General features: G+C 43.9%; 2 protein-coding genes across 2 annotated transcripts in view; one reads left to right on the forward strand and one right to left on the reverse strand.

Moving 5' to 3' along the window:
* Positions 1–537, reverse strand: part of LOC118418943 (amyloid-beta A4 precursor protein-binding family B member 2-like) — a gene marked incomplete in the record, with an annotated part of 144057 nt that extends 143520 nt beyond the window's left edge. Inside the window, 1 exon segment of the mRNA XM_035825086.1 lies at positions 422–537.
* Positions 538–591: 54 nt separating this feature from the next.
* Positions 592–16310, forward strand: part of LOC118420128 — a 28227-nt gene continuing 12508 nt past the window's right edge. Inside the window, exons 1-8 of the mRNA XM_035826832.1 lie at positions 592–817; positions 1610–1761; positions 2048–2640; positions 7151–7272; positions 9583–9646; positions 10906–11063; positions 14482–14754; positions 15695–15948. Of these exons, the coding sequence (XP_035682725.1) occupies positions 1639–1761; positions 2048–2640; positions 7151–7272; positions 9583–9646; positions 10906–11063; positions 14482–14754; positions 15695–15948 (1587 nt within the window). The 5' untranslated portion in view covers positions 592–817; positions 1610–1638. The remainder of the gene's footprint in view (positions 818–1609; positions 1762–2047; positions 2641–7150; positions 7273–9582; positions 9647–10905; positions 11064–14481; positions 14755–15694; positions 15949–16310) is intronic.

Consider the following 16310-nt stretch of genomic DNA (forward strand, 5'->3'; position numbering starts at 1 on the left):
CTAAGGGAAAGTTAGTAAATATTATGGTAGTAATCATTTTGACAGTCTGTCGGCGTCTCTCCTCCTGCCACATTACAGTTTCACCAGAGAAGCAGCGGCCGCGGCTGGCTTGCCGCCTGGTGGCGGGAAGATTGCGGAGATCGCGGGTATTAGATGATGGAGCGGCTGTACGTGAACGCCATGCCGCCTGCCGTAATGGAGCGGAGGAAATCTGTATTCAGGAATTATTCAGCGCACTTGCCGATGCCTCCCCTGCCAATTTAAACCCAGACATCGCGACTACACTGGTATCAGCCGGGCCGATTTCCGCTGTTTGACAGACATTAGAGGCTACAGACGGAAAGGGATGCCCCTCCCCACTTACATATTCACGTCGGAAAACGCTTTTCGACAAAAAGAAGCGAAATCGGGTAATTTTTACCTGCAAAATCGCGGCTCCGCTTCCGCAGTCATCGGAGTTCCTCCTGCTGACCCCGGGCCGTACCGCGCAGGTGTCAGCGCGCACAGGTGACGTCAGGATTTCTCTCACTTTTCTCACATTTTACAAATTTGTATAAAAAGCAACGTCATTTTGCAGATCAAAATACATCATTTATATTCCCTCTGTGTTGTTTCTGTGTTTCAATCTATAAAGGCCTAAAAAGCGTGTTGATTTCCATGAGGTCACCCGAGGTCATACTGAAGCGGCAGATTCAAAACTGTCATGGCGGCCGATGGTTGAACTTTTTATTTCCGTGGGAACATTTTCAGAAATTACCTCGCTTTGTTACCAGAATAAGTCAAGATTCGCCTTCCACAGGTCACCAAAACATCCAAGGTGAGATCCCGATGTATATAGAGACGTTTTATGGACTGGAGAATACAATATATTGTCCGATGATTACACTAGACTAGGGGCTTTGAAAAATATTTCAAACAGGGCACCGCATATAACGGTTTGATAGGTCTTTATTTACTAATTACACAAATCGCCTTCCCTTATCCCCCCTTTCCAGTCACATCTTGAATTACCTGCAAGATGTAAACATGACGTATAGGCAATTTTTACAAGACGTCTACACACATCGCTTCGTCAAAAAAACCTTTTTGTTGTTCTTCATCTTGTTGTCATCCTTGTTTAACATCTAATTTTCGCTAGATGTGGTCTCTTAAATAGTGCAGGGTAACACACGGTACAGTATGAATTCGACTGTGTCTCTAGGTATTTAGCTCTTGGTAACTTGTGCTGGGTAGTTGCTAAAGGTGTTTCTAGGAGAGAAAAACTGTCATCACTTGCCGTCATTGGCTAAAGAAATTTAACATTTTATGATTATAATAAGCCTTCTCAGTAGTTACCATGCATGCGCTGGTGAAAAGACCTCTGGGTAATATGTCTAAGTTGAAGGCCCTCAGACGTCAACTGTCTCATCTCTATTATTGTTTCGATTTGTGTAACAACATCCGGAACGTAATGGTGCCTGCAAAATGGTGGAATGTTGATTTTCTGGGCCCGGGGCATTCAACTTTGACATATTACCTGGAGTTCTTTTCATCTGCACATGCTAATGGTAACTAGTGTGAGAAGGCTTATATTTCCACCATTCCTGAAACATATCATCCCTCCCCACAGGTTGAGCAGCAGGATCAGTAAGACTGGACATGGCGAAGGTGCCGGACAAGCCGCGGGGTGATGATGATGATGACATGTCGTCCCTCCTGGCCAGGGTCAGTAAGAAACTGGGCTGGGACAAGTTCAGCTCCTTAGAAGATGCGCTGCAGGAGGTAAGGAACTCACAAGGCAGGACATGATCATGACTGTCGTTCTCTTTTTGGAGCATGTTTGTTTTTTCTTGGGTTGTTGTCATTTACAACTTGTGCAAATGCTTTTAAAACTTCCCTTGTAGATTTCTTTTTTCTGGATTCACACTGAGCCATTATTTGAATTTCAGTGTATGATATTGTATTTGTAAATGTTATTTGCAGTCACAAAGGACCACCAAGAATGTCAATCTTTGCTGTGTGCTTTATGTTTTTAATTGTGTGCAATTTTAATTGAACTGTTTTACAGGTGGAAGCAAAGACACCAGACTGGAAGGGAGGCAAGAAACGCAACTTCTTTGGTTCACAAGACGACAAAGAAAACCGTCTTCCTGACAAAAACACCCTGAGCAACGTTCCCTCCGACAGAGTCAGGTCCCACAGCGATGGCTCTATCTTACAGGAAGGGTCCAGGAAAAAGGGCATCTCCAAAACAACCTCCTCTACTAACGATCACCATGGTGATAAAACATGTGTACCCAAACCTAAAGATTCCCACAAATCCCTACATCTCAGCACCTCAGGAACCAACGCACAATCTGCCAGTAGGGAGATGCCTTTGAGTAACAAACCCACTCTGTCCAACAGCCCTCATAGCTCCTTGTCACAGAAGGAACATTTTGTAACAAACAATGTCAGCTCAGAAAGAGAGGAGCCTGTGAAAGTACCTGCTGTGAAGCCAAAACTCTCCAGCGTGAAACAGAGAAGCGCTGCAGGAAAGGAGAACTCTCAGGGATGCGGCGGCAGTTCTGACAGACACAGGGAGAACCGAAAAGTGGCAACTCTGGGCTTGCATGGACCAGACAACTCCAGTGGGACCGAAGAGGACTCCACCAGTTCCAAGTAAGTATTGCGAGGAATCAGGACCATCTTTAATTTACCTTCCATCCCACTTGTTATGGTATTTGGGAGCCCATTCAGAATTTTTTGGCAGGATTGGGATATTTTTGGTTCCAACAAGCTACTAGTACTGTAGCAAATTTCCAGGAACTGGGTGGATCAGAATAGATTTATCCTGTTGCATAAGTAGCTGTTGCCTTGCAAACTCCCAATTGTTACTTGTACAGGGTTAGACAGGAGGGAGAAGGCAGTAACTACAATATAATGGAAATTTCATCAATTGTTTGTGTGTAAAAATCCCACAAGGATGTTCTACCATAGACCATAGACAGGACAGAAACATGGTTTGGATTCAGTAGAGTTTTCAAGTTTGCATGAAGATGTTTTTACATGATCTTTGCTCCTGTATTGGGCTGAATATGTGTTACCAGTAATAAGGCCTGCAGAATTCCTGCCATGTACTGGGGCCTGGCAGCAGCAGACTGGGTCAGAATTATCTCTATGCAGCACGGCACTTTGCTCCGCGCAGGGCCGTCCGCTGGATGGTAGAGGGAACGGTTTGTATCCTGCAGTCATGGATCTCCTAACGCTACGGTTCAAACTGGGGGAAAACAGCTCTGGGAAGATTCCCTTTACCAGAACTCACTACCCAGTCAGACCAAGGAGGTCAAAGATGACATGTCCCCGTCGACTGGATGTTAGAGTGAATGGTTTGTATCCTGCAGTCATGGACTCATAATCATATTCATAACAGAGGGGAGAGAGTCAGAGATTATAAGGGTTTCATCTGAATTTAGTAACTTGTAAGAGTGAATGGTTTGTATCCTGAAGTCATGGACTCATAACCGACTGAGTGTGGAGGGATAAGGTTCAAACTGGGGGAAAACAGCGCCTGGAACTGTGAGATTCCCTTCAACAAAACTCACTACCCAGTCAGACACATCCCTGGGTTCAGGTATAGGGAGTTAGAGTGAACGGTTTGTATCCTGAAGTCATGGACGCATAACAGTGTGCAGAGATAGGGTTCAAACTCCAAACTGGGGGAAAACAGCGCTGGGAAGATTTTCTTTTACAGAACTCACTACCCAGTCAGACACGTCCCCTGGGTTCAGGTATAGGGAGTTAGACTTAGAGTGAACGGTTTGTATCCTGAAGTCATGGACTCGTAACAGTGTGGATAGATAGGGTTCAAACTTGGGGGAAACAGCACCAGGAAGATTCTCTTCACCAGAACTCGTCCCCTGGGATCAGGTATAGAGAGTTAGAGTGAATGGTTTGTATCCTGCAGTCATGGACTTATAACAGTGGGAACAGATACTAGTAGGGTTCAAACTGGGGGAAAACATCGCTGGGAAGATTCCCTTTAACAGAACTCACTTCCCAGTCAGACACGTCCCTGGGTTCAGGTATAGACAATAGGGAGTTAGAGTGAATGGTTTGTATCCTGCAGTCATGGACACATAACAGTGTGGAGAGATAAGGTTCAAACTGGGGGAAAACAGGACTGGGAAGATTCCCTTCAACAGAACTCTCTTACTAGCCAGACACACCCCAAGGATCAGGTACAAGGAGTTACATGAATTTTGTAGAGTGAACAGTTTATATCCTGAAGTCATGGACTCATTACAGTGTGAAGAGATTATGACCTAAGGGTTCAAACTGAGAGAAAACAGTGCCAGAAGATTCCCTTTGAACAACAAAACTCACTATCCAGCCAGACACATCCCCAGATTCAGATTCAGCTTTATTCCTGGATGACTTGGCATGTATATACACATGAAATACGTCATCAGTCACAGAATCAACTTTAAAACATTAATGCATTTACAACATTTAAAATTAGACAGCAATCGGATTAAGAAAATAGACACGACAGAATCAACATTCTTTACCGATCATCTAGCATTTTCGTACAGCAATCTTACAGAGCGAGGTGCAAATGACATCTCATGTCGCTTCGTTTTACTTTTAGATGCCAGGATCAGGTATAGGGAGTTATTTATCAAGTCTGCTGTGTAAAGCTCCTGCAGTATTCATGTGAGGTTTGCCCCCGGACGTCCAGGTCGCACGGCGTTTGGACGTCAGCCAGCTCCAGCCGGTTGGAAAGTTGTGGGGCGAATGTGAATCAGACAGCATACAGGTGGCAGGGGGGTGGCAGTATTTTAAGTAAAAGTAGTAAAAACATTAATTTGACTTAAAGTTTGTCCTTTTTTTCTCCCATATTTTCTGAAATTTCTGGACAATACTAGTAGTCTTGATCAAAATGTGCATGAGGGAATGCCAAGTACAGACTTTACTTCTCTCGATGGGTGCATGTTGGTTTGTCCCGTATTACTGTAGTTATTTTTGCAGCCCTTAGCTCAGAGCTACATATCTCATCAGAGGTACATGAGTTCTACATGAATTATCCTACCAAATACCAGTACATAAACATGCAGGTAAAGCCTTTCATCCTGATAAATACCAGAGCGGAGCGTGACCTTGTGGGGATAAGAAGGTTAACTGTCGTCGTTCTTAACCCTGATTAAACCGAGACGTTACGACCGCCTTTATCGGCGTGTCGTCGATCATAGTAATCTCAGGCAGAAATTTGGACGCCTGCTACACTAAAACATTTCCTGGGTTCCCAGACAGGCGTCCAAATCTCTTGGTGAGTCACGGTAAGTAATATAGGCGTGACTATTGTAGGGGGTCAGGCGGCATCCACCTTCCATGGCAGGGTTGTAGCCAGCCTGAAATCATTTTAAGTCCCCTTGATTTTGAATGGGAATCCTATGAGCACTGAAGGCATGGCCTGACGTTGTTGCACGTCATTTCTAGGGGGTCTGGGTCCCAGAAAATTTTTAAATCAAGACACTTAATTTCCTGCACTTTGAGGTACAAATTTTGCTTGTAGACTTAAAAGCTGTTCAATCAGGGGTGCCTAAGCATTTGCACGAACCCTATGAAATTCGTACGAATATTATGTGATACACACCAATCACTATGCGAAAACGCACGAATATTATGAAATTCGCACGAATCACTATGCGAAATCGTACGAATTTTATGAAATTCGCACGAATCACTATGTGACACACACGAGCCTTATGCTTAGGCACCCCTGTCAATGGCATCTGTTTTTGTGAAGAAGAACACATGGGTTTCAGTTTTTTATATCTTAACATATCAATTTTTGTCTGTCCCAGGGGACGGAATGGGGAAAACTTTCTTTCAGTCCCCAGCTGCAAAATTCCTTCAAAGGACTGAAGGACATATGCTGGCTACAACCCTGTTCCATGGTGCAGAGTTTTCAAGAATTTTAAGTTAGAGTGGTGCATTCGAAGGTATCCTGAGGGCGAAAATTACTGTCAGAGAGGTCACAGTAGAACTTCAAGACTATGTGACCTGATGGCATCCCTGGTCAATCAGAATTTCATGCTTGTCAGAGGATCTGCTCCCCAGAGTAAGGGCGTCTAGTGCGTCCAATTTCTTGTTATTTTAAGACAAGCATGTACAAATGAGGCCTGGAGGCATGCCTGGCTAAAAGCCTGTTCCCAGACAATTCTAACTTCGTAAGTACCAGCACAGTGACAGTCGTACGGTTTTGATCACTGCGGGATTGATCATCAGGCTGTGACAGATTCACAGAACCAATCCTGCAAGATGACTCATCTGCACAAACGTGTGTGTACCAGCTGGGTTGTAGCCAGCCAGAAATCATTTTTCGTCCGCTGGAATCTGGGGGCATGCTCCCAAGGAAAATTTTGAAACCTAGAATTCTGAAACGCTATTTCCTGCATTTTGAGGGTTAAATTTTGCTCACAGAGAACGGAATGGGCAATTTTTTTTTCTGTCCCCAGCTGCAAAAAGGACGGGTTCTCAGCTGCAACCCTGGTGTGTACCAAAAAAAAATTCTAATATTTTCTTAAACGCGACAAGAAAAGAATCTTGTCAGGCCTGAAAACAAGAAAATTAAACTTGAATTTCTAGAAATTTCTAGGAGTGAAAACCTCTCCAAGAAATCATTTCTTAAAATTAGGAAAATCAAGAAATTATTCCTTGTTATAAGAATCACTCTTGAAGGAATCTTCAATTTTCATTTCTTATTCTTTCTTGAAATTCTTGATACAGTAGAAGCCGCTTAATTGCACGGCCTATTTGCCAGTGAATTTCGTGCAATTATCCGGCTGGTGCAATAATGCGAAGTTATCTAGCTGGACCGCACCAGTTTGGGATTTTGGGATTCCGTGCAGTTAACAGAAGTGTGCGTTAATCCGTTGTGCAATTATCTGGCTTCTACTGTATAAGAAATTTGTCCACTGGTTAAGAAAAATCAAGTAACCTAGAAAAAATAAGGTACAGACTCTCCCTCCGACATGCAGATTTTTCAGTTCAGTCCTTTCTTAAAACCAAGAACCAAGGAGTCGACTTTGTTGCTAAGGCCTGATGATATAGGGATGTCGAAAGGTTTGGGTGCTGACTGCACGTTTGAAGTGTGCCTTAGGCGATCACATTGTCATGCATAGATATGATACAGAGCTGCTTGTTTAAATGCTGGTGTTATCGTCCTGAACCGTGTTCTCTTCCTGTGCAGGGATCGATCCAGGACATCACCTGTGCTTGTATCCAGCGACAGCGATGACTTCGAATCATGTAAGTTTTGTTCTGCTTTGTAAAGAGGCAGGGTTTATCCTTGGTGTAATATTCATGGGTTCAAAAAGGTCTTGTTGATTGTATGCAAAAGTTGATGTGTTGAATTGTAAAGACTAATTTACATGCCAGTTCATAGAATTTTCATCTAACAGTGACTACTTTTTGAAGATAAGCACATGTACACTGTACCTCCAAATTTTGAATGCCTATCAGTCCATCTTGGTCATGGAGTGACCTAGTTCTCGTGAGAGTTAATTTCAAGAACTAGGTCGAGACTTGCATGGATCTTCTGCCCCTCGCCCAAGAAGCATGATGTTGCACCTAAAGCCCAGATTGATATTAATAACCTGCCCAGACCAGGAGAGCTGGCAGCGCGCACCTGGGCCTGAGTGGGTTCCACCTGTTGCACGTCTCCATGGGGTGATTCGGGCAAACCTGCCGAGTCAGCCATTTCTACATTTGGTAATCAGGAGACAGGCAGAGAATGGAAATGTGCTCCTTTTCGCTGACATGAATATCATTTATGTGAGATTGTGTGCCGCAGTGGCAGCGTGTTTGCCTTGGGATCGAGAGGTCTCGAGTTGGAATCCGGCTGCGTGTCACCGATCTTGTGCCCTTGGGAAAGGCAGCTTTCCTCACTTTACTCAGGTACTTAGCTTCGACTAGGGCCGTCCCTCGGATAGGACGTAAAATGGAGGTCTCGCATCTTGGGGAGAGCCACACCCCACGCACATTTTGGGCAAACCTGCCGAGTCAGCCATTCCTCCGTCTGGTAATCAGGAGGGCTGACTGGACAGGCAGGGAATGGAAATGTGCTGCTACTCGCTGACATGAATATCATTTACTGGCAGACCATACAAAGATAGACAACCTCTTCATTTCACAGGGATCCCTCCTGGGGTGGAAATTTGCAATGTCTTGTTCGGATAGAAATAAATTTCACCCCATCCCCAAAATCTGAACTTCAGGCATTCCTCCGTTTGGTAACCAGGAGGGCTCAGGACAGGAGAGGAACGGAAATGTGCTGCTACTCGCTGACATGAATAACATTTAGTACTGGCTGACAGGGGTGTACTGTAGCCTCCTTCACCTGCAGGCCACTTTTCATTTAGAGGTTTTGGGGGAAGTGGTAATTACTTAAAGGGTCAGACAAAATATAAGACAGAGGTACAGTTTACAGTCTACTATTATACTCATATTTTATACATTGTCAAGCAAACATGAGAGCTGCTGTATGATTAGAGTCTGTTTGTTTTGGTCATCTGAATGTTTCCGTTACATTAAGAGTCTCTTAAAGGAAGCTAGAGACTCTTAAAATAACGGAAACAACCAAAAGGAATGATGGACTCACATCAGATAATTACTTCATTTCAAAGGAGATCCCTCCCCCCGGGATGGACATAAAATGTAATGGCTTGTTCGAAATGAATTTCACTCCATCCCCCCAAAACCTGAAGTTCATGACAGGAAAGTAATAAAGATGTATTTTTGTAACATAACAGATTTAACAATGAAAATTCAAATTAATAACATGGGTTCCCCAACAAATAGTGTAATGGAAAGATTTAAAGCTGCATGGCCTTAAAGCTTTAAGCCCTTCTGGGGAATAAAATGACAGGTGCTACCACTGGACAGGTACTTTCCACCACTACATGTAATCTCAGGACCTGGACCAGGTGTTTCTTCCACATTTTTGGGGTCAGCTGATTAACGACATCGTGTGAAATGTGGCGGGAAATTAATTTTTACTGGGGCAGAGGTCAAACAGTTGGGTCAAGTGGGTACGACCTAATTTTGTAAGGGTCATTATAAATATGATGTGAGATACCGTCGCAAAGCTCAGGCTTACAGTAGACACATACTGGGACACTTATCTATTGTGATCCAACGTATGACTAAAAGATACACATGTGAAACCCAATGGAAAACATTAGTTAATATCCATGACCAATTGCTCCACCCACAGAAACACAAGGACCTGCCAGCCTGCTGTCTGCTATGCTCTCCTCCTATAGGAGTGATTGATTATAATGAAACTCATGAGAAATACATTGGAATCGCACTCTCTAATTGGCAAAAAGGAATCATTTCAGACATGTATTCTTCAACCAAAGCAAACATAAAGAACCCTCTGACTAGGGGGAAAAAAGGGAAGAATACACACAGGAGATATCTCCTCTTCTGCTGGATGTATTTCTCCAGTGCTTCCCCTGAGTTTTCACTATTGAACTGCATGAGCTTTGTGAGGCATTTAAAGTTGCAGTGCTATTAATATAAATGTCAATAAAAACAATGTTTTTGTGTCCTCAGTTGTTCAGAAGTTGAAAACTCCAACAAGTTCCAGACCATCGAAGCCTTCAGCAGCCCATCCTAGGTAAGTCAGGGCACTTTGGATTAAATTTTCAACTTTTCCGAACACAGGACTGTAAGGATAGTATACATGTAGGACATTAGGAGAATTCTTGAACACAACCAAGATGTACTTACTTTACATCCTGGTTATGTACAAGAATTCTCCTGTATCCTAATATAGTATATTCTACCAACCTGAGGAAATCCTTTTCAGAAGACTGGATTGTAAGGTTTGAACCAGTGGGCCCTCTACCCGCTTCTTTTGAACTTGACATTGTAACCCTGTAAAATATGGCCATCCAGAGCCCGCCCTGTGAAACTCATTAGGCTGTTCCGTCTGCAGACAACCCTGAACCTTTAGATTTCAACTTATTAGTGAACACCACTTCAAGACCTCAGACTTCCTGTGTTCGAGGAGAGCCACATCTTGAGCATGTTAAAGAACCCACCACACTTTTAGAAAAGAGTAGGAGTCCTTCCCGGTGTGAGTGGATCAAATAAATCTTTCTGGATATGCAGCTTGTACTGCTCAGTACGAACCTCAGGTGTGTTACACCTGAAGGCTGTTTACCGGTAATGCAAAACAAAGAAACAAAGTGTACAGTTTGCATCTCAAAAGAACGTTGTTCATGCCTCAAAGTGAGTACTCTACGTTCTTCTTGTGAACTTGACATTGCAACCCTGTAAAATATGGCCATCCTGCGCCCGCCCTGTAAAACTCATTAGGCTGTTCCGTCTGCAGACAACCCCGCAGTACATCACACACAGGCGCAGCAAATCAGGATCTGTCGGGCGCGATCCGGCCAATCTGATCGTGACCTTGCCTCCGTGTCAGACAAGGTCACCAGGGAAGGGTAATCACGCGGCATCGATCAGACGGACACGATCAGAGAACGTCCTCTAAAGGTCCAGTGACCGGGCAGTTGTGAACATCTAACAAATCAAAATCTATCATTTTTTGAATATTTATGACTGGCATTACTGATTTTGTCACACAGTGTGATCATGGTAGAGTCAGTTAACATCCAGTTTACACATGATAGTGTCATTTATTCTTAGATAAAAATTGAAAAAGAAGCTAGAAGAAGTTGAACCTGTACATACTAGCACAATCTTACTAGTCTCTGTAGATGTAGTTCTATAGTAAGGACTTTTTTTCTAAATATCAAGTTGTGCCATTAAGGCACTACAACCTGTACTAAGCTTATTTGAGCATGAATGTACAAATGTTTAAAGGTTTTTCATTTCATTACACATTCATTCCTTCCTTCCTTCCTGTAGTGTGGATGATTTCATCGTGGGTGACTCAGAAGATGACAGTGATGGTGATGATGATGTTTTCGGTCCGCGCCCCATCCACGTCATATCATCTTCATCCGATGAGGATGAGTTTCAGAAGGGAATCATCGCTCGCTACCGTAGCCCCAAACCCACATCAGGTACCCACTTCTCCCCTCTCTGTAATTTACGATTATGGCAAAGGAAAAACCCTCCTGCCTGTAAGGCTTAACCCTTAAACTGCCAAACCCTGATATATCCGGCACACCTATACATGTCCTGTGTGCCGCGCCTGGTTATATCCGGGATAGCGTATTCCCAAGAAGTAGCAGCTTTGCGCACGTCTAGCGCACAAACCCCGAAAATTAGGGACTTCGACCTTGATCGGGGGTTATTTTTCGGAGGTCAGCGGCCAACCCTGGCACTGATAGCATTTTATAGGGCTGAAAGTGAAACTCTGGCAGTTTAAGGCTTAAGAACAATGTTGTGTTTGGACCTGTTACCCTACCAACCCTAGCGAAACCTGCCGACCCTGCATCCCTTTTGGGCCGGCCGCTGTTGATGGACATCAAAGATTTTTTATTCCAAATCCTCTCACAGCTCTCCTGTTTGTCACTCTGTTGTTAAGAGATTAAGGATTTAACAGTTCAATACGAGCCATCGCGATGATGTCACGGTGACGCAGTGGTAGGCAAAAATCAGGTGTTTGGCAAAATATTGATTTACAAATTAACCAGTAATTTGATCTGCTAATTTGAATATGAATTTTTAATCCAATCTACTGACATCCTGGTAGGCACCAGTCGTTGAATACCCCGGATATAAACAACAACAGCGATCGCTCGTATGTTGACATATGTATGGAAATTTTACTTCTTTCATCAGTTTCTTATAAATGTAGTAATGCTTGCAATGTATGGCTGTATAATTACATGACTCTACAGTATGATGTTGGGAATACCATGGTACCGCTATTAAACTTTGATGGATGACTTAAAAAAACAAGAGAGAATACAAACCTACTGACCCAAATCTTTTTCAGGACGGTATCAGTAACATACAATTAATTTTCATACGCCTGCATGCAGGGATGAATCTCCTTGAAACTCGGTATTCTGGCCATGCAGGACATTTGTGTTTATAGCAGGCGGCTATAGTTTCTAAGGTATCGGCCACTTCAGCAATGTACTTGTAATGGTTAGGCCACTTTGATTTCATTGGTTGGTTTCTGATTTTAGAGCAACATTGCTGTACTGAAACAGAGCAACATTGCTGTACTGAAACAGAGAAACATTGCTGTACTGGAACAGAGCAACATTGCTGTACTGAAACAGAGCAACATTGCTGTACTGAAACAGAGAAGCATTGCTGTACTGGAACAGAGAAACATTGCTGTACTGAAACAGAGAAACATTGCTGTACTGAAACAGAGAAGCATTGCTGTACTGGAACAGAGAAACATTGCTGTACTGGAACAGAGAAACATTGCTGTACTGGAACAGAGAAACATTGCTGTACTGGAACAGAGAAACATTGCTGTACTGGAACAGAGAAACATTGCTGTACTGAACAGAGAAGCATTGCTGTACTGAAACAGAGAAACATTGCTGTACTGGAACAGAGAAACATTGCTGTACTGAAACAGAGAAACATTGCTACTGAAACAGAGAAACATTACCATACTGGAACAGAGAAACATTGCTGTACTGAAACAGAGAAACATTGTCTGTACTGAAACAGAGAAACATTGCTGTACTGGAACAGAGAAACATTGCTGTACTGAAACAGAGAAACATTGCTACTGAAACAGAGAAACATTGTCTGTACTGGAACATTGACTTCATAAGACAACGTCTGTAGAAACAGTGTCAGTTTTCCTCCCCTTCTGGTTTCATCTTGCCTGCTTTTTGTGTCCGAGAGCTGATGAAATGAATCGTCAGGGACTCTGCAGTGCGCAAAGATTGGTTCTATGCCAGGTATCACCTGGAATTGCAGTGTCAGATGTGACCTGTTGGTACACCAGGCTTATTGGAACCATGAAGACATGCCTTCCAAATGCTCCTACATGACTTGTAAGAGCCGTGTGGGTTTGTGGGGCCGCGTAGCACAGTGGTAGTGTATTCGGCCCGTGACCGAGAGGTCGCCGGTTCGAATCCGCCTGCCGTGTTGCCGGTCTTGTGCCCTTGGGAAAGGCACTTTACACGACTTTCCTCACTTTACTCAAGTGAAAAATGAGTCGTCCCTCGGATAGGACGTTAAATGGAGGTCCCGTGTATGGGGAGAGCCATATTCCATGCACGTTAAAGAACCCCCATACGTGCGATGGTGCGGTATGTGGATCAAAAACTTACAGTCTTGTGTTCGTCTTACGTACCGTGCTTGCAGCCCTCAGCCTAATGAGGTTAAGCACGTATAACGAAGAAGAAGAAGAGAATGATATTCTGACGTCTGCACAAAATTGCAGCATCCCACTGTCACTTTCTTGTACAATTTGTCCTTCTGTTTCTACCAAAAATTGGTTATGTACAATGCATTGTCTGGAATTGCATTATCAGATGCAACTTGTTGCATCATGCTTATTTGAACCTGCTTACTGAATGCACTGCTCCAAGGAAGGACTTAGGAGTGATATTTTGATGTCAGCACAGAATTATGATATCCCACTTTCTTGTGCATCTGTTATATACTACCCCAAAAAATGGCCATGTGCAAGGCTTTACCTGGAACTGCAGTTTCAATGGGACTTGTTAATGTTAGTACATCACACTTCGCACCATGGAGACATCTTTATGACCACCTTAGTGCACTGCTGTTAGCAATGATATTGCGATCTCGGCACAGAATTGTGCCATCCGACTTTCTACTGCCTCTGTTACTGCCAGGGAAAGCACTAACACTGTCCGTAACTCACTCATCTTCCGTAGAGTGTCTCCCCATTAAATTCTTCAAGCTATATCCTTATGAGCCAAGAAGCAGAGTGAATGACAACGGTTCCATTTGGACTCTGTGGAAATGACGCTTGTAACCGTTAGCTTTCTCCTGGTCCACTACAAATGTATTTGTCTCCTTCGCAGAACTGGCAGAAGTGTCCTCAAAACGAAGAACTTGTTGCATATTATTCTATATGTACAGCTCACCCAAAACGTATACCAGCAAGATTAATTAATCTGCCACCCCAATTTAGAGACTGAAATCTTCAGATCAAAAGAAACAAAAATGGGAGCTTCCACTGCAGTACCATAACAGGCTGCAAGGGTCCCCAAAATGTAATAGTTTCAAGATCTCATCAATAGAAGAAACATCCCCAAAAATCTGACCAGTGAATCAATTTTTTGTGGCATCTATTATTTCTTTATTTCAGGCACTCACTGGCCCATGTGACACAGGGACAAACATGAAAACAAAGAATATGTACAACGTTTTAAAACAGTAGAGGCAGAGCCAGAAATTGGTGAAAAATTAATTCTGGTGAAAAGAGTCGGACCTAACTGCACTTCAATATCCGCAAGATGCGCTCTTCTGCCACCAGCTGCAAGACCTTACTGATCAAACATTTTACATTGTTGTTTAACCCTGCAGGCCTGAGGAGACCAAAGAAACCCGACTCTAGCAGGAAGGGTTCCCACCGTGTGCTGAGCAGCTCCTCCAGCGATGATGATCAACCCAGGATCCCCTCCTGGAGAGACGACACCCCCCTCAGGAAGAACAACACCCCCCTCAGGAAGAACAACACCCCCTTAAGGAAGGAAGACACCCCCCTAAGGACAAACAACACCCCCTCAAGGAAGGAAGACACCCCCCTGAGAAAGCAGGTGCTCCAGAAGGCCTTCCTGACACCACAGGTTCCCCCCGGTAGGAAAATGTTACACCAGAAATCTCTGTGATAAAAGTTGACGTCACCAAGCCTTGATTTACTTCATACGTTTCCCGTAAGAGCCACTATATGGGATTAGCCTTATGAGGCTTGCTAAGCTTTAAATCCGGCCTGTAAATTTTGGTGATGCATCGTGTCAATATTGCTGGAAGTGGCTGCTATTAGACACTGAATTCAGATTAGTAGATTCAGGATATTTGTATTCAGGGACAGGGAAAGTGTTTTCAGGGAAAGTGTTTTCAGCACCAGGGACAGGGAAAGTGTTTTCAGCACCAGGGAAAATGTTTTCAGCACCAGATACAGGGAAAGTGTTTTCAACACCAGGGACAGGGGAAGTGTTTTCAAAACTGGGGACAGGGAAAGTGTTTTCAGCACCAGGGAAAGTGTTTTCAGCACCAGGGACAGGGAAAGTGTTTTCAGCACCAGGGACAGGGAAAGTGTTTTCAGGGACAGGGACAGGGAAAGTGTTTTCAGCACCAGGGGCAGGGAAAGTGTTTTCAGTACGAGGGGCAGGGAAAGTGTTTTCAGCACCAGGGACAGGGAAAGTGTTTTCAGTACCAGGGACAGGGAAAGTGGTTTCAGCACCAGAAGGAGTGATGTTTTTTCAGTGCTTTCTCTCATTGACCATTCATGATTGATAAAACTAATGCATCAAGTAGGTCCCACATACTTAACAATAGATATAACTTGATTGTTATGTCTATCTTGAAGATTCTTGATTCCAAACAGGATTACTTTCTCAGGGGAGTGAAAGAGGCCATTTACATCAGAGCCCACCAACCTTCCCTCAACCAAGCACCTTTGACATCTCACTTCCGGCCCGGATGAAAGCGTGTACGGATTTATGGTCTGACTCCGAAAATTGAAAATTGTAAGAGATATGATTTGTTTCTTTTATTCCTTCCTTCTTCCACCTAGGTTACAGCAAGCCCGCCCTGCCTGTGCCAAAACTCTCCACAGCGGCCAACCCCAGGTCCAAGTCCGCCTCAGAGACGAGCCTCAGCGCTGCTCCCAGACGAAACTCGGAGCCGGCGGATTTCCTTTCCTCTCTCTCCACACCTGCGCGGGGCAAGGCTCCGTCCTCCCCGTATGTCTCAGACTTCAGGAGGAACAGGGAGGAGTTGGTGAAGAAGCTTTACCAGCTGTACAACGAGACGGTCTTCGATAACAAGGTGTGTGTGGGGTCAGCAGGCTGATCCAGAGTTCTGTGGCACACATCCTACTACGCAGGGACATCCAACAGCATCCAGCTTGTCTGGATGTACCCTGCTTTCTCAACCGTCACTCTTAGTTCCTGTCGACAACCCCCCAAACCAGCTGTCAGCCAATCAGAGAATAGGCCTTTAAGTTTTCAAAAGGAATCTCTCATATATAAAGATAAGCTCATTTAGTATTTATAAGCAGGGCGGTCAGGAACTAAGAGTTACGGTTGAGAAAGCATCCAGACAGGCCGTTTCGCCGCTGGATGTCCCTGCGTAGGGGGTTGGTGGCACACTCTCACTATTATTTATTTGTATTATGTAAGTAAAAATTA

This window comes from Branchiostoma floridae, chromosome 7, assembly GCF_000003815.2.
Source record: "Branchiostoma floridae strain S238N-H82 chromosome 7, Bfl_VNyyK, whole genome shotgun sequence".
Lineage (NCBI taxonomy): Eukaryota > Metazoa > Chordata > Leptocardii > Amphioxiformes > Branchiostomatidae > Branchiostoma > Branchiostoma floridae.